General features: G+C 36.4%; 2 protein-coding genes across 9 annotated transcripts in view; one reads left to right on the top strand and one right to left on the bottom strand.

Annotated features, from left to right (window-relative positions):
- Nucleotides 1–19,889, bottom strand: part of nemy (no extended memory) — a 142,841-nt gene that overhangs the window by 62,034 nt on the left and 60,918 nt on the right. Inside the window, exon 1 of one of the 8 annotated variants that reach the window (XM_067776181.1) lies at nt 3,960–4,517. The exons of 5 other annotated variants lie outside the window; for them this stretch is intronic. In XM_067776181.1, coding sequence (XP_067632282.1) covers nt 3,960–3,998 — 39 coding nt within the window. In that variant the 5' untranslated portion in view covers nt 3,999–4,517. Of the gene's footprint in view, nt 1–3,959; nt 4,518–19,889 lie in introns of those variants that run through there. 2 more of the 8 variants (XM_067776182.1, XM_067776196.1) reach the window with 2 other exon arrangements.
- On the top strand, nt 14,899–15,560 carry LOC137247128 (uncharacterized). The gene is made up of 3 exons (XM_067778205.1): nt 14,899–15,141; nt 15,204–15,326; nt 15,394–15,560. The coding sequence occupies exons 1-3, from the start codon at nt 14,966–14,968 to the stop codon at nt 15,410–15,412; spliced, it is 318 nt and encodes a 105-aa protein (XP_067634306.1). The 5' UTR covers nt 14,899–14,965; the 3' UTR covers nt 15,413–15,560.

Genomic DNA, 19,889 nt, shown 5'->3' with positions numbered 1-19,889 from the left:
CTTTTTTATGCTACGACTCTGCTCTATGTTCTTTCCATGTCCAGAGCCAAAGCTCTCGCTGCTACTGTTACTCTGTAGAGACAAATGTAAACACTGGTTTTGAGTGAAGTGGAGTTAGGAGCTTTTACTGCGTGGTCGAGGATAGATACACTTAGAAGTGTATTAGGAAAACTGGTTCGTACTACACCATTAAAAGTTTGAACATAAGAGGAGTTCCAAACCAAAACGCAATAAGTGCACCCATAATTTTTTTGAGATATGAATGGGATTTGTTTATTTATTAAGTCTGCGGTAGACTAGGTCAGTTCCATATAAAAACAAAGAACTTGTGAAAGTCCGCCCCCAAATTTGAAACTTATGTTGAGAGGGTTTCGGAAAAAGTTTATCAATTTTCTTTGGTCCTTCAAAATACAGGTGAAATTGGTTTATCATTGTAACTTCCAAAATCATTAAATTGTTGCTTTTGAGCCATTTACCTTTGTTAATAGACAAAGAAAGTGTTCTCACTTTTAATGTTATTTATAGTTACTAAGTATTTAAAAGCGGCCGCCGAGGTGTGATGGTAGCGGGCTCCGCCTACCATACCTAAAGACCCTAGGTTCACGCCCCGGGCAAAGCAACATCAAAATTTTAGGAACAAGTTTTTTCAATTTTCAATTAGAAGAAAATTTTTCGGAAAATTTCGGCAGTGTTTGGCAAGCACTCCGATTGTATTTCTGCCATGAAAAGCTCTGAGTGAAAACTTTCGGAGTCGGCATAAAACAAGTAGGTCCCGTACCGCCAATTTGTAGGAAAAATTAGAAGGAGCACGACGCAAATTAGAAGAGAAGCTTGGCCTTAAATCTCTTCGGAGGTTATCGCGCCTTTCATTTATTTATTTTATTTAGTTATTAACTACTTTCTTCTGGTAAAACCAAAACGGTAGTTTTGGTGGGTAAAACTACATTAGCTGACCGAATCATGTGAAAACGACTTCATGGCTCCAAAAGACATTAAACGAAAATATGCAGAATTTAAGAACCAAAATAACGAGATATCAAATGCGAAAATCGGATGTCAAATAACCAATTTACAGTAAAAAAAAACCATTTCGGCTGTATTTCGAAACCCTCTGCCGAAACCCTCTCAGCATTTTTAGGGGCGGTGTTTCACAACTTTTTTTGCGACCCGGTCTGATCTACAGTACAAAGCACCTTACAGACTGATGTAATCTAAGAATTTCTACCGATTAAATAAGATAATATAGAATCAACACAAAATAAGATCTGGAAAAAGAAAAATGAATTGGCTTAGAGGAAAATAAGATATTGAATTTCTTTAAGGCACACACAATGGGTACATTACTCACAAATTTTGCTCTGCAAATATCATAGCGGAACGATACAAGGTGGCAGCATGGTGACATACCGACAAGCATAAATAAAAATCCCATGTACTTTGTTTTTGTAAATTCGATGGACAAATGTCAAAATCGTACTGCGCCGGAAGTTGATGTACCAAATCAAATAAAAAAAGTTTATAATCAGCTGTTCCACGCTGCCAGCTTGTATCGTTCCGCCATGGCAAATATCAACGTAAAACGGAAAGAAATTACGCAGACTTCTTTGTGGAACAAAGAAAGAAAGATCTAGAAATTCTGGGCAATCAACTTTGCTATAATATTAAAAATATAGGAAAGAAAGAGGATTGTCCTTCTCTTTTCCAAAGAGTGTATTGGTATACTCCTTAAGGACGATTAACTTTAACTTTACTTTAGCAGTGCTTAAATAGTATATAGAGTACTCCACAACTGATCCTGGCCTCTTTAAAAAATATGTTCCGATTTACATTGCAATGCCCTAGGCTACAATCTCCTACTTGAGCTCGGCATACTCCTTCAGGGGAGAACTTTCCAAAAATCTCAAAAAATTACATAATGGACTATTTACAAGCAAATCTGTAGATGGGCCATTCACTTTATATTGGAGTACTAATACGACAAAAATGGTACACCTGATCCAACCAATTTTCTAGGGTCGCGGAAATAATGTAAATATTTACTTACCTAATTGGCGCTTAACCGTTTAAACGGTTATGGCCGTCCAACAAGGCGTGCCAATATCTTCTTCTCTCTGCCAACTGGCGCCAATTGGTCACACCAAGAGAGTTTAAATCGTTTTCCAACTGGTCCTTCCAGCGGAGTGGGGCCGCCCTCATCCTCTGTTTCCATAGGCGGGTTCCGATCGAAACACTTTCTTAGCCGGGCGTCATCTTTCATTCGCATGACATGGCCTAGTCAGCGCAGTTGCTGCATTTTATTTCGCTGGACTATGTTGATGTCTGCGTAGAGCTCGTACAGATCATCGTTAAATCATCTTCGGTACTCGCCATCGCCAACGTGTAGAGGTCCATAAATCTTTTAAAGAACTTTTCGAAAGCGAGTAGCGTGTTATTCATTTGTTATAGGAGAAGGTTTCTTATCAACGTTTTATCGGTTTGTTATAAGCGCATTTTCGCCGAGGTATAGACCAGTTACTGTTGGCAGCCATAATCTCGAAATATTAAAAGACTTCGTTTATTTAGGATTCCGCATTAACACAAACAACAAAATCAGCTCCGAAATCCAGCGAAACATTACCCTTGCCAATAAATGCTCACTTGGACTGGGTAGGCAATTGAAAAGAAAAGTCCTCTCTCGGCAAAAAAATAATAATCTACAAGTCACTTATCGCACCCATTCTGGTATATGGTGCAGAAGCATGGACGATGACAGCATCAGATGAAGCGGCTCTGGGAGTGTTTGAGCGAAAAGTTCGAAAGATTTACGGACCTCTACGCGTTGATGATTGCGAGTACCGAAGAAGATTTAATGCTATACAACAATATAGTACAGCGAGTTAAAACGCAACGTTTACGCTGGCTAGGCCATGTTATGTGAGTGAACTCGCTTATGGAAGTAGAGGAAGAGGGCGACCGCACTCCGGTCGAAGAAACAGGTGGAAAACGCTTTAAACTGTCTTGGTGTGACCTTGTTGGCCTTGTTGGAAGGCCATAACCGTTTAAAGATAGACGAGTTACCGATTTGTTATCGAAGTGTTCTAAATTTTCTAACTATAACAAAGGTAACAGTGAGTTACCGATTTTTTATCGAAAAGCTATCGATGTATTATCGAAAAGTTATCGATTTGTTATTTAAGAGTTCTCGATTTGATATCGGAGTGTAGCGAAAAAAGTTTCCGATTTATTATCGAAATGTTATTGGACATATATCGATCTGTTTTAAAAAATTATCGATTTTTCATCAAAAACATGTCGATATATTATCGAAAATTTCTCGTTTTATTATTGGAATGCTATCGACTTTTTATCGAAAAGAAATTGATTTTTTATCAAAAAGTTCTCGATTTCATATCGAAAAGTTATAGACTTCTTATCGGAGTGTAATCAATTTGTTATCAGAGTCTTATATATTTGATACTTATCAAAATTTAATATGAAACCGATGAAGCATCTGTAATCCGTCCATAACAAACTGATAATAAACCAATAATAAAACAATAACTTGTTGGTATCGGTTATTACCCATAAGAAGCCCGTGAAGCTCTTCTAAGAAAGCCTGAAATTATATGTCTCTGGTAAAGTTAAACCTGATCTAGGCGAGCTCTGCTTAATTTAAAGACATAAGTTTTCTAGGCGTACATCTATTTATTCACACATCGAACTTCACGAGCATTCACGCCATTCTACGAATCAGCCTTTTCTGCATATATGTATGTATTGCGAGATGCAGATTGGTTTTGATTTAGAAAAATTACTATGCTAATTGATAGAGTTGTGTACTTTATATCAAATCATTGAAAGCTTGTTTGTATTTGTGGTTTTATAGAATCTAAAGTGTAGGGCTTACATAGACACAAGTAAATATACGTAAAATCCATGCAAGCAAGTACTTTTTAGTTTATTCTTTCTTTGTTACTTACGATCTGCGCTGCCAGCGTTGTACATTTCGTAAGCCGCATGTAAACATTTCTTAATGATTTTCAGAGAATGCTGACGAAATAGTCACTATTTTGAAGTGTATTTGTTATGATGAAATATTTTAGAAAATTACATCTGATGATTTTCAATAAATATACTCGACTGTTGGACGGAAAAACATTTTATGGACGGATTTTGTTGGAAATAGTAACTGCACTTTAATTTATATTTTTGTGGCAAAATCGATAAAAAAAAAACGGGGGAAAAATTATACAGTAAAACATAAAACAATTAAAAACGATCAACCAAAAATCACTATGATCATCTGTTGAATATTTGATTAAACATCACCCATCAATATGTCACGAAATTTGCTTTTCTCTTTTCTCGTATCTATGTTAACTCAAACATTGACTACATACAACTCTCTATCGATTAAGCGCTATTCACAGCTTTTAAATATTTCAGTTATTAATTTATTTATTCAAATAAAAATTCATATTCTTTTTATATGAATATCGTTCAAAATATTTTCGCCTTTTTTGCTTTTCTTGTTCAACAATTTCACACCAACTCCAATCTGCTACTGACTGGTCAGTTGTGGGAGCGATCATTATTCGGATAATTGATAAAAAAGAATGAGTTGAGCAAGCAGTGGTTGTAATAATTAAGCTTTTTACATAAAACGATCAACAGTTTCGAAAAACGAGCTTTCAAAGAGCAGAAGATCATCATTTAGCTTTGCAGTACTGTCTACTGAAGATCGCTGTTAAATATCATTGTCTGCTAACAGTGCTGTAATGGGGCTGTTATGAACTGAGGAGCTTTTTTCAGTCTACACAATGTTAGCTGCATATGGTTTGTGTCTTCGATATCGCATTGCTTGGTGTGCGTATACACATACATGCATATAAATCAATATCCCCCAGATGCACGACAACTTTTCCCATAGTCTGTCTATGTCCTGTCTATTTTTTTGTACAGCTTTTCACTGTTCAGTTCTTTTGCTAAGGACGAAAATTAAAATGATTGTATATTCCATATTTTTCAAAAGTTTCTTGATTTCACTTCTTCTGCTCTTCACAAAAGACTTCAACCTGTTGCAGTTCGTTCGCAGGGTTGAATGAAGATGATAAAAAAGTCAGTGAATCATCTTGGTGCAATTTTTTGTCTAATTTTGGTAGACCTTAACTTGCGCTTTGTTAGACTTAAAAATTCAGAGAGCTTCGACCGCGAAACATACAATTTACTCAGGCAGATAAATTTTGATGAAAATCTCTTCATTGTAGAAATACACCCGAAGGTCTATTCAACGTAACCTTATTTTCATTGTCTTTGTATGAGTGGTATGTGTATTCTGCCTAAGTCCCTCTCAAATTCCTTCCTTGAGGGATACCTTATGTTACCTACTTGGAATAAAACCACTTTCTTCATATAATATAGCACGTAAGATCAGTATTGACAGGGTTTAATTGACCTCTAGCCTTGTTTTCTAATGTCGTTGGATGCTCTTTAACTGTAATGCCGTCGGGATAAGTCTGACTTCGAAAGTTACTTATATTTCAGCTTTGGAAGACCACGCTTAACAAAAACGGTAAATCTCACCATTGTCATCAACAAACAGTCAAGAGCCTGACCTGAAGTAATTTTTACATTGACAGTCTAGCAGCAAATTAAAGCACTCATCGCTCGAAACTTAGCATATAACAGTGTGTTGGAGTGCAAGAAGTCCCTGGAAACATTCGGGGTATGGTGGTATGGTGATCATGGTGCATTCCTCGAAGCTTGCATCGCAGGCGTCCCAATAAGATTAAAAGAAGACGAATGTGCGACTATGATCGACCAAGCAGGAAATGCGTGGAACAAAGTGCAGAGCTGCAAAACGTTGCAGATCATGTGCACATCAGTCACACAAAACACTAGTGCAAAGGAGGGTCATTTTATATCCATGCCATACTGGTCTGCATATAATACTATCGAACTATTTAAATAAATAAAATTAAAAAAAATATATGTAAAGCGCTATTACCTCCGAAGAGATTAAGGCCGAGCTTCTCTTCCAATTTGCGTCGTGCTCTTCTTGATTTTCCTTACAAATTGGCCGGACGGGACCTACATGTTTTATGCCGACTCCGAACGGCATCTGCAAGGCAGATGAGTTTTTACTGAGAGCTTTTCATGGCAGAAATACACCCGGAGCGCTTGCCAAACACTGCCGAGGGGCGACCCCGCTTAGAAAAGCTGACGGGTAGTATCGCTGGGCTGCCGAAGGTATTATTCGTGTAGAAGCTCCACAAACTCTAGAGACTTTCCCTCTCACCGCCCGGAAGTGATCCTTAAAAGTAAGTTTTGAAATTCCTAATACTCAAAACAGTTGCTAGATTGACTCAGGACAGTACAATCGCCAGACCAATGTTAAGATCTTTATTGAGCCTTAAGGGCATTAGAATTAACTTGTTGCGCAAGCGTAATGATTGTGATGTCTTGATATCCTTCTGGCCATATTTGGGTAGGAAATTAACAAACTTTATTTCCAAACTAAAGAAATCGATGCTCACAGGCCACTGTCAAGATAAGGAGAATGTGAATTCGACTCATCGACACTTTTTTTTGCAGACAACACCATATAGATTTCTGGGCGCACGGCTTTTCCAAAAGCTTACAGAGATGGTTGAGGAGCTAACTTTCTTTGAACTCTTAAATATCTAGAAACCTTCTTTCGCAAATCGGGAACAGAAGATTGGTCAGCAAAGTTGGGTAGTACTTTAGTCACCTGCCATTTTGGAGTTATAAGTTGAACATGGATACAAAAATTTTTGCTTTTTGTGATTTCATCCGAGGCGATGTAAGTATTTTTATGTTCGCCTCCACCTCACCTCATCGGGCAACGGTTTCGTGAAGAGTAAATGAGGCGCAATTTATATCTTCGCCAACCCAATTTTCAATCTCACTTGCGCTTGGCGAAAACTGTAAAAAATACTTATGTACGAAAGTGCTGTACATACATTTAGCAAGCGAGGCTTAGCAAACGCAAATTTTATCATGATAGGTTGGGGTGGGGTTGATCTAGAATGTTCAAGTTGTTCATGTCAAATTATTCCTCAGATGAAGCTGTTATCCGTGAAGTATCGACTCAACATTGATTGCACTGCCGTAGTGAGTAGGGGAGTAACTTAATCGGTCCGAAATTCTTCCTTTCGGACGGGAGACGTAGGAGTATATACGTTGCATTTCGTATACCCCAGACAATTTGGAGTTCAATTTTAGTTGGATTTTATGTTTTTACCGGATACATTATGGTCCCTCCCACTTCCGACTGAAGGCTTTAATAGGAGGCGAACCCAACAGGCTGCGGTGTGAGGTCGCACCGGACTTTGTGATCAGATTGATTTTGGCTCCCTCATTATCTCAGAGGATGATGTTCGCAATGCTATGCTTTCCCTTAAACCCTCGCTAAGTTGTGACACTGATGGCCTTTGCGCCTTTTTACTGAAGCACTGTAGTTTAACTCTCTGCGCTCCCATTTGCCATATCTTCAATTTATCTCTGTCCTCTGGAACTTTTATCGATAGATGGAAAAGGAGCTCAATTTGTCCTATTTTTAAATCTGGTAATAAAAATGACATTTCTAACTATAGGCCGATTGCCAAACTCACAGTATGCTCAAAGCTTTTCGAAAAAATCATAAAGGAGAAGTTGTCTTTTATCATTAAAAGGGTGATTGACCCGCGTCAACATGGGTTTGTTGCTGGCCGCTCTACTGTCACTAATCTAGGGTCGTTTTCTGATTTCCGTATCTCTGCATTTAAGGATGGCTGCCAGGTTGATACCATATATACCGACTTCTCAAAGGCTTTTGATAAAGTTTCACATCAAATCTTACTATCTAAACTTGAGTATATTGGATTTCACTCTGTATTCTTATCTTGGTTAAAATCGTATCTATCGAACCGGTCTCTATGTGTTGAAATCGAGGGCTGCAAGTCCCTACCTTTTTATGCAACGTCTGGAGTTCCACAGGGTAGCATTCTCGGGCCTTTGTTGTTTGTGCTTTTTATAAATGATATTGGTTCCTATTTTTTTTTGTCCTCTTTCCTTCTATATGCAGATGATTTAAAGTTATTTCATAGAGTTAATGGCGAGTCGGATTCCCTACTCCTACAAAATGACCTAAATAATCTTATTGAATGGTGTAATGCCAATAATCTCTTCCTCAATGTGAATAAATGTTTCCACATGTCGTTTACTAAATCATCTAACTTATATTCCACCCTCTACGATATCGCAGGTGCTCGACTGGTTTCGGTTAATGAATTTATTGACTTAGGTGTTGTTTTTGATTCCTCTTTCTCTTTTGTCAATCATGTCTCTTATATGCTTCCCAAGGCTTACAGAAACCTTGCCTTTCTTCGTAGATATGCAAAAGACTTTAAGGATCCTTATACAAGGAAGGCTCTTTATACCTCTCTCGTTCGTTCAAAACTAGAATACGCCTCAATTGTTTGGAATCCTATCTATAGCTACTATGCTGCCAGAATTGAAAGGGTTCAAAGAAAATTTACTCGTTTTTGTCTATTTTCACTCAACTTTGACGACCCAATTCCATTCTATCACTCGCGCTGCTTACTCATAAATCTCCAACCTCTCGAATCCAGAAGGATAGAACATCTGCTAATGTTCGTCTATGATCTAATAGTTGGCTCTCTTGATTGCCCAGTTCTCTTAGCGAAGGTGTCATTTAATGTACCTAATCGGAGTCTTAGAACATTTTTTCCATTTTACATGAGTGCTTGCAGGGCTAATTATTGTAATTTTGACCCAATTTTTCGGGCAATAAATGAATTTAATAGACTCTCAAGGAGGTTTTTTATTGATTTTTCTTTGTCGAGAAGCATCTTCAAGTCTACTTTGCAAGAGTTCCTATAATCTTTACTTGCATTATCTTTTTATCTTTTGTTTTCGCTAGTCATGTTACTTACGTTATTCGTTGTGGTTTTCAGTTGATTATTTGTTTAAGTATTTATTTGCTTTTGTATTCTCGTCTGTAAGATTGTTTAATCATAGACTGAATAAATTATACATACATACATATGGTACAGGGCTAGTATGTTGCTCTAACCAACCAAAGGTCTCAAATGACCGAATCAAGTGACTTACTAAGATCTCAATAATTTAGAATTGTTTAATTAATTGTGGTCCTGCCTTGGCAGGATAGGGATTTTCAGTTTGGTCCTTGAGAAAACTTTTGGTAACTCTTTGGACGCAGTCAGTCTATGTGAGGGTTCACGGACCAGCCAGTTCAACCTTACCTAGCCTGTATGAATTTACAAATGTGTTTACATATGCAACAGTAGGAGTATTTCATTCTGACGCATTTGCAACTTTGTAACTAAATATAATTTTAATCTCCAACCACTCCATGGTTCATACTTAAAAAATAATCACTAAAAACAGCATAAAAATAAATGGATAAGAAAAAATGCACCTTGACACGCAATCAGCTGTTGAATACAACATTGCGAAATGGGTGCGTGCATACAAATTGGACTATATTTGATGGTGTCACCCGCAACTCGGTGGATGATGGCATTAAGACAATTAACTTCAGACTTTGTCCTTTGAAGAAGCACAATGGAAATAGTTTTCCCACAGGCAACTATTTTTGATAAATGTTTTGGGTTCAGTTGGCCAAAGAACCGTACAACTGTGCAAATTAGAGAAAATGATAAAGAAGAAAGTTTACACATTGTTAGCCAAAAGTAGGTGGACTCAAGGATGAGTGGGTGTCCTAGTTTTGTATGTAAACACACGCACATTTTTATGTTCTGAAAATGACCACAGAGTATTCATTATATCTATATATATAAAAACAAGTGTACATTTTGATTGTCACTCCATAACTCGAGAACGGCACGACAGATTGCCATGAAATTTTTAGGAAAGATACAGGAAGGAGAGATGATGGTTAGTTGATTTTGAAATCCCAAATCGGTTTACCCATTTATATATAAAAATCAAATTCTGTGTGTGTGTGTGTTCGCTAAGGTAACGTATTTCCCACACATCAATCATCACCAAATTTTGGTTATGGGTTCCTTCGATCAACGGGAAGGTTTTAGGCTAAAAATAATTTCGATATATAAAAGGGGCTGGGCACCTCCCATACAAATGGAATTTTTGATACTGCATACCTTTGAAGGTATATATGCCAGAACATTGAACTTCAGTAAGGAGTTATTTGAGGTCAATCCTTAACACCACCAAGAAAATATGGAATTGGGAAAAAGGGGGCGTGGCACCTCCCATACAAATGGAATATATTATACTGCATATATCTGGATGTTGTAGTGGTAGGATAATTAAAATTGGTAAGGAGCTATATGACGTTAAGTCCTAAAACCTCCAGTAAAATGTGGAATGGGGAAAAACTATGGCTGCCGTACAAACTTAAGTTATTTTAACAACTAAAGTTTGATTGTTTTTGTTTTTTGGCTATGCGAAATTATATTAGCTCCCAAAAATGATCATGTTAACAAAATCAATGATCGCTTTCAAAATCAATTTCCTGGTGAAGTGACGAAATATAAATCGATCGACACAGTTACAAATGAAGATAAAATTGTTAGTTATCCAAATGAATTTCTATACTCCTTAGAACCAAAAGGAATGCCTGCGCATATGTCAACTTTGAAAATTGGCTCACCAGTATTGCTTCTTCGGAATGTAATCAAAGCAACAATCATCAGCGGTAAAAGCAATACACTAATATAAAATATAGATACAAGAATAAAATGTTTTAACAGAAAATTTCACCAAATATGCGTACAAAATTCAATTCAATTTACAGAACAGAAATTATCAACAAAAAAACAGAAAAAATAACGCAACATCCATTCGATCTCGGGCGTTACAACGTGCGCCTGGTAAAGCTAGTTTGGTTGTAAAAATATAATTAGATTTCGATTTGAACAAATGCTTGCCAGTGTGACGTTGAAAGAAAACAAGTAAGGAAGTCTAAGTTCGGGTTAAACCGAACATTACATACCCAGCTGTACACTTGCAAGGCTGTTGTTGTTTGTTTTGTGTGCTTAATAGTGTTACAAGGCTGCGCAATAATAAATATACATATGGTTCTATTCTGAACTAATTTTTATTCGAGTTATGGCCCCCGAAACATAGAAAATTGGTTAGTCATAAAAGGGGCGGTGCCATCCCCATTTTTTTAAATTTGAAGTTTTTCATATTTATTGTTATAAGTCCAATTGGGAAATGAAATGCCATTGATATAAAGCTCTTTTTTGCAAAGATATACCGTATTTTATCCGTGCAAGACCCTTTTAAAAATCTTTTATATAAAAGTGGGCGTGATCCTTAACCGATTTCGTTAATTTTTCTTCAAAGCATTCCTTATAGGAAAGGCAACCTCTCTGCCGAATTTTGTTAGGATAGGTTTAGCGCTTTTTGATTTATGTTTAATAATATTTGTAAAATTGATTTTATCAAAAGTGGGCGGTGCCACGCCCATTCTAAAAATTTTTTCACATTTTTAATCAAGTCTCAATATCAGTCCACACGTCAAATTTCAACATTCTAGGTGTATTATTTTCTAAATAATCAGGTTTTTCGTGTTTTCCAAAATGTTAAATATATTAAAAGTGGGCGTGGTTATCATCCGATTCCGCTCATTTTCAATACCAATCTATTCTGGGCTCAGATAAGCTCATGTACCAAATTTGGTGAAGATATCTCAATATTTACTCAAGTTATCGTGTTAACGGACAGACGGACGGACGGACAAGGCTCAGTCAAATTTTTTTTCGATTCTGATGATTTTGATATATGTAAGTCTATATCTATCTCGATTCCTTTATACCTGTACAATCAACCGTTATGCAATCAAAGTTATAATACCCTGTGTACAAGTCCAGCTGGGTATAAAAAGCGCTAATCAATATTTGTACGTATGCACAGTTTGGTGAACTCGCTTTAAATAAGCTTTTATACCGAAAATCTGCGTGAAAATTAGAAGTAGATTTAATTTAAGAATACTTATCGCCAAATTCTTTGCAAAACCTCCTTTCCTTCAATTGTAAAAGCGAGTGGGGACTAATGTTAATTAAAACGTTAAAGTTTGAATATCCAAGCGTTTGTCGGTGAGACTAAATTAAACAACAAAAATTCTAAACTTATTTGGTAAAGATTTGAGCTATTGATACTTAGCAAAGGAACTATCTACTGGTTCTAGTTCCTTGACAAAGTGAGGTCTTACGACCCATATGAAAAGCTGGCGTTAAGGTCTCACTACTCCCAAGCAATTGTACCCAAAGTTAGACATCGAAAGTCTGCTATCGCAAGAAACTGCCAATGATATTGCAACTTGGCTACCGCACCCGCCTCTGAGCGCAAAAGTCAACCTGGCGGAATGCAGGAGTAGAGGAAACATAGCTCACGAGAATATTCGCATTGCCGTCGAGAAAAAAATGTGTTAGAGGCGACCACGGAAAATAACTGGTATGATGAAAGATGCAGCGTTGTATCCGAAAGAAAGGCCGCTGCCTACACGGCACGCTAAGAACCAAAGTAACAAGAGTGTACTTATATTATCGAAACAACGATGTATCGCCCAATGAAGACAATGAACCCGGTCGCGTAATCGATGATGATGTTATTAATGTTTTCCCACGGGACTATGACGAAGCCATAAATCTTCAACTGATTAGATTTTCACTATTCCAAGAGTTATCGTTATAACAAGAGTCTGTTGGACCTTGTTCGTTTTATATAGTTATAACCCTCAGATTAATTGCTCGGGATTCAAGAGGCTGTTTAGAGTAATACAAAGCTCAAAACCAAGAAAAATAGGAAGAAGTTTAATTTCCCTATACCAATAATATTTGGTATTTAAGTCATTTAGAGGGATGAAAAATGTTAAATGTTAAAATGTTTAAAACTCCAATTCCAGAGGATCCATATCAATAATATTTATATTATGAGTTATAAATATCGAGGTCCACACTTGAAGAAATGGTGCTAGTGAAATGAACAAATCGGTTCTGTTGTTCTTCACTTAACGGAGATTCGGCGAAATTGATCGATTTATGATTAATTCGCCCGAGTTCTTTGTCAAGCGAACAAATTAGTTTACTTATGTCAACAGAAGAGAAATTTTCGTTCTTAAGTTAACAAAATTCTGTAAAACTGACAGATTCCTAATCAATCTAACTAATTTTTTTGTTACCACAACTGATCTCACTGGTCATTTCAACAGCGATCAACAGTCAATACATGAGCAAATTTCAAAGAGAATTTTACGCTCACTGCGCTCTCTACTTTGTACTTACGTATGCTGTGTACTATATGTATGCACATATTTACGTATGCATATGGCGGCCGCCGTGGTGTGATGGTAGTGTGCTCCGCCTACCACACAGAAGACCCTAGGTTCACACCCCGAGCAAAGCAACATACAAATTTTAGAAATAAGGTTTCTCAATTAGAAGAAAATTTTCCTAAGCGGGTAGCATAGGTACCTACTTTCGTACAAAGCTGTCGCAACACCTTTTTTTGTTCATTTGACTACTAAAACGGTCAATTACGAATCAACGATTTGTGCGCAGTTGATTCAGCATCTTGTTGCGATGGATAAAAATTTACAGAAATTTCAGTTGAATTGACCCCTGTTTAGGTTGATTTTACCAGTCTTTTTCTTTCCGTGTAGGGGATTTGGGGATTACCTCGGTGTCATTTCCGAAATGTTACCGTATTAATTTCTGAACTGTCTATACGACACGTGATTGTTTCAGTATAAACTGGGGACCATTTCGAAATAATTTCGGGATCGGTTTTGCAAAAAATTTTAGGTTGTACGCGAGAATTTCGGCACTATTTTTGGTTTAAATTGGGAAAGGTTTTCTAAAATAGTAACGAAATAAAACCGGAACGTTCAAGAAGACAATCCTAAAATAGTTCTGGAAATGGTTTCGAAATAGTTCCGAAACCACTAGAAAGTAATTGCAAAATGTCGTACAAACTATGCCGGTATGTTTTCATAATTCTTCTGAAATGATCATGAAATATAATCCCGCAAAAATCTTAAAAACAGTAACGAAATTTCTCAAATGAGTCTCAAATTGATCCGAAATTGTTTCAAAGAAGCGTTGAATTGTTCTCATGATAGGCCCAAAAATAGTACCGAAATTGTCGTTAAATGATTTCGCAGGCAATTTCGAAATAACAGCCCGAAGTTACACCAAAAGAGATCCAAAAAATATAAAAATTAAAAAGCAGTTCCAAAATGTTTCAAAATAATACGCAATAATTCCGAAAGAATTTCGCAAGAGTCTTGAAATAGTACTCAAAACAATTCCGAAGTTATCTTAAAGTTTTCCCGAAGTGATCTGGAAATAATTTCTAATAAGTTTAAAAATGATTCCGAAATATTCTCAAAAGTAATCCTGCAAACAATCTGGAAATTATTTCCTAAAAAATCTAATATAATAATATTTTCAAAACTATACGAAATATTTTCGAATTTATTCTGAAAACAATAAATGGTAGACATATGATCCCGAAATGTTTACAAAACACTCCCTATTTGATCTGAAACTGATGCATCCCAAAAATAGCCTACGTGTCCACAAAAATGTACAATTTGGACCGAATAGGGTTTCTCTGCTTTTATTTTGACCAATATTAATATTTTGTGTCCCTGATTTTAAAAAAATATTTAAGCAAATTCTGTCACGCGAAATAACAAGAGGTAGAAAATCCGTACAATAAATCTTATTCAAATATACCGAGTATGTTTGTTTGGTTAACTCTTGAATGCAATCTCTGGTAAAAATTTTAAACAAACAATCAAATAGTTAGTAATAAAAAAGAAATAAATGTAAAAAGAACTAATAAATAGAAAAAGATGAAAATTTTAATTTAAAAGCCGAGTAAAGAGCAGCTCAACTTTAGTCGCTTGCCTGTTTTTATTAAGTAAAGTTCATATTTAATCATCATAATGAATTATTCTAGAATTTTTGGCCTATTTTTGTTGGTTCTGATAACGGTGTTAAACAGCTCCAATGCCAAAATACCAAATTGTGCAAATAAGAAAACGGGCGAAATTTTCCAAGTTAAGGGTGATTGTCACAAATACAAATGCCTTGGTCCTCATGGAGGCGTAGAAAAATTACCGTACGTAGAAAATCTTTTGCTTATAATATTTTCTTATTTAAATATAATATTTTCAATTTCAGATGTCCCAAAGCTGATTGTGAATACGATGGCGTTATCGCGCAAGTAGGCGAAACTTTCTTCGTGGAGGGAGATTGTCGTACATTCACCTGCCTTGATGCAGAAGGAACTCTTCAAATTGATCCGTATGTGAAAAACTTGTTTCTTGAAATTTATTCATATTTACATATATCTAACCTTCCTATATTATAGCTGTCCCGTAACACCTTAAGGTTGTCATAAGCTCGGTGGAGACAGGACTGTGTTTTGTCTTGCATGTAGCCCATACCTCACTTGCTGCATACATTGGGCGGACATACATAATTTGTGTAATTAACTTTTGTTTAAATAAATGAAGAAAGAGCCATAGTGCAAAGTAATCCTGAAGTTTTCATTCCCAACGTTACCCACCCATTAAAAAATTACCTTGTAATCGCATTTAACATTATTTTGGATACGCTTAAATTATGTAACTTTTTTAGCAACCGAGAATCACTAGACCAAACTCATCTTTTACATTCGGCAAGTGATATGAGATCGACGAAAAACTGCTACTAAGAACTTAGAGAAATCCCCCATTGGACTAGGTATGTGTTTTTAAATCCCTCTCCATAAATTTAAACACAAGCCATCACTTGTGAAAGTCATTCGCATATATACAGTATTAATACCATACCGGTTGTTCAGATTAAATATCTAGCGCCACAGCTCTTCGTTTTAGATTACGCTTGAGAGGTTTTGTTGTTGTAGCGTTAAGATGCTGCCGAAGGTTTTGGGGAGTGTAATTGATGTTGATAGTCGTTTGCCGGTCGAAGATCAAATGCGTTCTGGTAACACATCTTCCATAATCAGAAACGATTTAATATGACCACATTGAAAATTCTACTCCATGAGCTGACAACCACGGATCCGCTTGAGCTAGGGCTGTGTATGAGCCCTTTAAATAGCGGGGAGCAAACGTCAATGCAAGATAGCCTGCAATATGCTTGGTAAAGTGGAAGATGAACTCGCAATAACAACGAAAATGTACCTCGAATTGTGCAGAGAAGGAAGAGGGGCATACGACAAAAAGAATAGTTGAAATGATATACAAGCTTAAGGGAGATTACGTTGGGATACAGCCTGTTTCGTAAAAAATTAACGAAAAGTTGAACCACTCACAAAGGGAGCTGCTTAGTTCATGTTAAGAATAATGTGAGACGAACCAAACAAACCGCTACCATCCTTTGATTTAGCGTAACGGTTGGAGTTAAGTTGATAAGATCCAACAATACCTGCACATTGAAGTCGGTAAAGTGAAGTGTTTTAAACCTCTAAAGCAGAGGTGCACAGAATTGCTGCGTACAGCGTCGAAAGTCAAACCAGTTTTATCATTCTGCAACGTTCCCTTGTACACACATTCCACTACACAAAATTTTGTGTTTGTGTTCGAAGCTCTGTTTGCATTGCGAGATACCAAAAGTCATGGTATGTTGTAGACGGAAGATGTACTGCTCATGTGTAACTCAAAACTACCAAGATGGTACTGCTTGTATTTTGACCTATTCCGACCATCACTAAGAATAGGATGGAGTGGAAAGGAAAGAAGGAAAGGAGCAGTAATTGAGGAGGCCATGGTATTGTGAGTATCAGTGTGAGAGTTGGTCTTATTGAAAGTTTGAGTGCGAGTGTAATGGTGAGGGAAAAGAGTAATAAGATGGAGTGGGCGATGGAGGGAACGGGTGAAGGACAGGAAGGCAAGAAAGAAAATATGGATGAGAGTAAGAAAGAAAGAGGAAAAAGAGAAGAGAGCCAACTCTTCATTGTCACGAGCTATCGCTTTGTTATTAATTTGCTATCGATAACAAAGGTAATAGATTTAACGAAGAATTATCGAAGTAATCGATTAATTATCGAAAAGTTATGAATTTATCATAACAAATTTAATGATTTGTTATCAAAAGGTTATCTTTTTGCTATCAAAAGCTATCGATATTTGAATGAAAACTTATCGATTTGTTAACGAAAAGTTTTCCATTTGATAAAATTTGTCAACAAAAAGTTTTCGATTTGATAAAAAAAAGTCATCGATTTGTTATGATCTATTTATTATAAAAAAAATTATCGAATATTTACTTGAAAGTTATCAAAAAACTACTCGAATTTTATCGAAAATATGTCGATTTTATATCGAAGTATTATCGAAAATCTTTCTACTTGCTATCAAACATTTGTTGATATGTTTTCGAAAAATTATCAATCAACGTGTTGTCGGCGTGCTAGCGATTCGTTATCTACTACTTATCGATTTGCTTCGAAACAGATACCGAAAATACTTTATTATGAAATCGATGACACTTCTGTAACTCGTCGATAACAATGAACTGCAAAAATCGAACACAACAACCTTCGATTACATTCGGCATTACATTAATCGACATTGATTTAAAATCAACCAACTTATTGCATGCGTGAATATAATCAGTTCAGGCATTTGCTCGTTTGCCTAAATGGTGATTACGTCCATCGGAATGAAAAGGCAAATATGAAAACTCCATGCGTCTGAATATTTGCATGATTTTTCTGCCCTTACGTCACCCCGACAAGCTACATATAAATATACATATAAACATTGCTTACTATTGTGTTTGTTTGCCGAACTAAACGATACTAATTCTCGTGCTTTGATTTTATTTCTGCTTGCCATCGTTTGATCAATACAATCGTACGCAAAACCTGTTCGGTCATTCGATCGCAGTCATGATAACAGAGTCTTGTAAAGACAGATGCTGAGTATATTCAATTACGAGTTTATTCATTTATGAGTTCATTCAATATGAGTTTATTCGCATGATTGAATGTGAATGCAAGTTTTAGTGTTTGATAAAATCAAGAAAATTGTGATTTTTGCAGTTCTCTGGTCGATAACAAGCCAATAAGAAGCCAATAAGGAGCCGGTGATTCGACGATAAGAAACTAATAATTCGAATATAATAAAGCAAAAACTTGACGGTATCGTTTTTTAACGATAGGGATCCGATGAAGCTCTTCCCGCAATTATTTGGCTCTGCTAAGCGAACTCTGCTTAATGCACTTGTATGTTCACACATCGAACTTCACGTGAATATGTTACTCACGTTTTTTTGTATTAGAATGGCAAATCCGTCTCACGGGGCTTGGCGGTCTTTGATCTATGACTTTTGATTATGAGGAACCAACACTAACGATGGAATGAATTTATTAATTTGCGAATTTATGTGAAATCTTCGGTGGGGCCTACAAGCCACATGGCACACAACGTGTTAAAAAATATTTCTATGACAATAAATAAAAGCTCGTTCAAGATTAAAATAAATGTAAGTAGGTGGAATAATATAAATAAAAGATGAAGTAGAGATGTATGTAGATTAAAACAAATTATCTGTTATTATCGTTATGATAGCAAATATTTCATAAAACAACAAAGATAAGAACAATATGAAAATGTAGCACGCTTTTATCTGCAAATACGAATTAGAGAATAAATGAGCAATATTTGCACTCTGATTGTTGTCTTGACTAACCAACGCTAGAATCGTCGTTGCCTTGCCGTGATACTCATACTTAACAGCTTCAAGCATTAGCGTAAATAGAACTTAATTAAATTTGAGGGCACTTTTGCTAAAATATCTGAGATATGGATATGGATGATGTACAGATAATCATGGATATATATCTACTAGATTCAAATAAGAAAAATATTAAGGTGTAGGCGTTGACGCTTGTCATTGTCACATGCTTTTTCGTGCAGTAATCCATATGAAGGCGAAATTGCCACAATTTAGGTCAGGAAACGATTACTTATAATTTGCTTAAGTAAACTTTTTGAGAAGTTACATACATATGCATTAGAGGTGTACGCCGATCACTTTACTGGCGGCGGCATACTTCCTTTAAATAACTTCATTTTTCTATTTGAAAAAAAATATTTAGGAAAAGTTTTGTTTCTACTTATCCGGGATTTTCATCCCAAAATCTGGCGGATCGTTCAAAACATTTCAGAAGAGTTTCATGCGGAGGGACTATCTTCGTTCACTTACTTCAGACAGGCTTTGAAGCTAACCTCGGTCTTAGTGACGGGTATTGCTGCGTCTACCGAAAAAAATAGAAATACATAAAATGCTAACACTTTTGTCTGTTCTAACGGGTATTTTTGTCGCGCTATGCTGCCGAGCTTCACCAGAGAAACACCAGGAAGCGTTAGGGCGTGACTATTCGGCCAAGGATGCCGCCCTCGAAATCATAAGCTGTCTAAGTGGATATCATTGCGTAACTCATGGGTAAATATCGTACAATCCTCGGCGCATCTACATAATTTAAAAATTTCAAGGACCTCGGATAATTTTTTTTAAATGAAGGCCAAAATTCGCAGTCGTTTGATTTCAATAGTCTTCGTTAAACCAAAACGATATTTTAGAATGAAAGTCGACCGATTTTGAGTCGAAAGATGTTAAGTTTATATGCTCAGTCAGAACTGTTAATTTTCGGCCTTATGATATCCTTATGGATGATGGCGCGGTTTCAGTTTACCGATTAGTTTCACTCTTTACTACGTTAGGGTAGAAGCACAACCGGTGATTTGTTCGATTATCTTGGAAAAGCTTTTACTTTACCACTTTGAGTCTCCTTAGGAAAGACAAAGCCTCACCTGGCAAATGTATGTGCCTACGTATTCACATATGTAACAGGAG

Source organism: Eurosta solidaginis, chromosome 3, assembly GCF_040869045.1.
Source record: "Eurosta solidaginis isolate ZX-2024a chromosome 3, ASM4086904v1, whole genome shotgun sequence".
NCBI classification, from domain to species: Eukaryota; Metazoa; Arthropoda; class Insecta; order Diptera; family Tephritidae; genus Eurosta; species Eurosta solidaginis.
The sequence above is the reverse complement of the archived record's forward strand: the minus strand, read 5'-3'. Positions and strand labels throughout refer to the sequence as shown.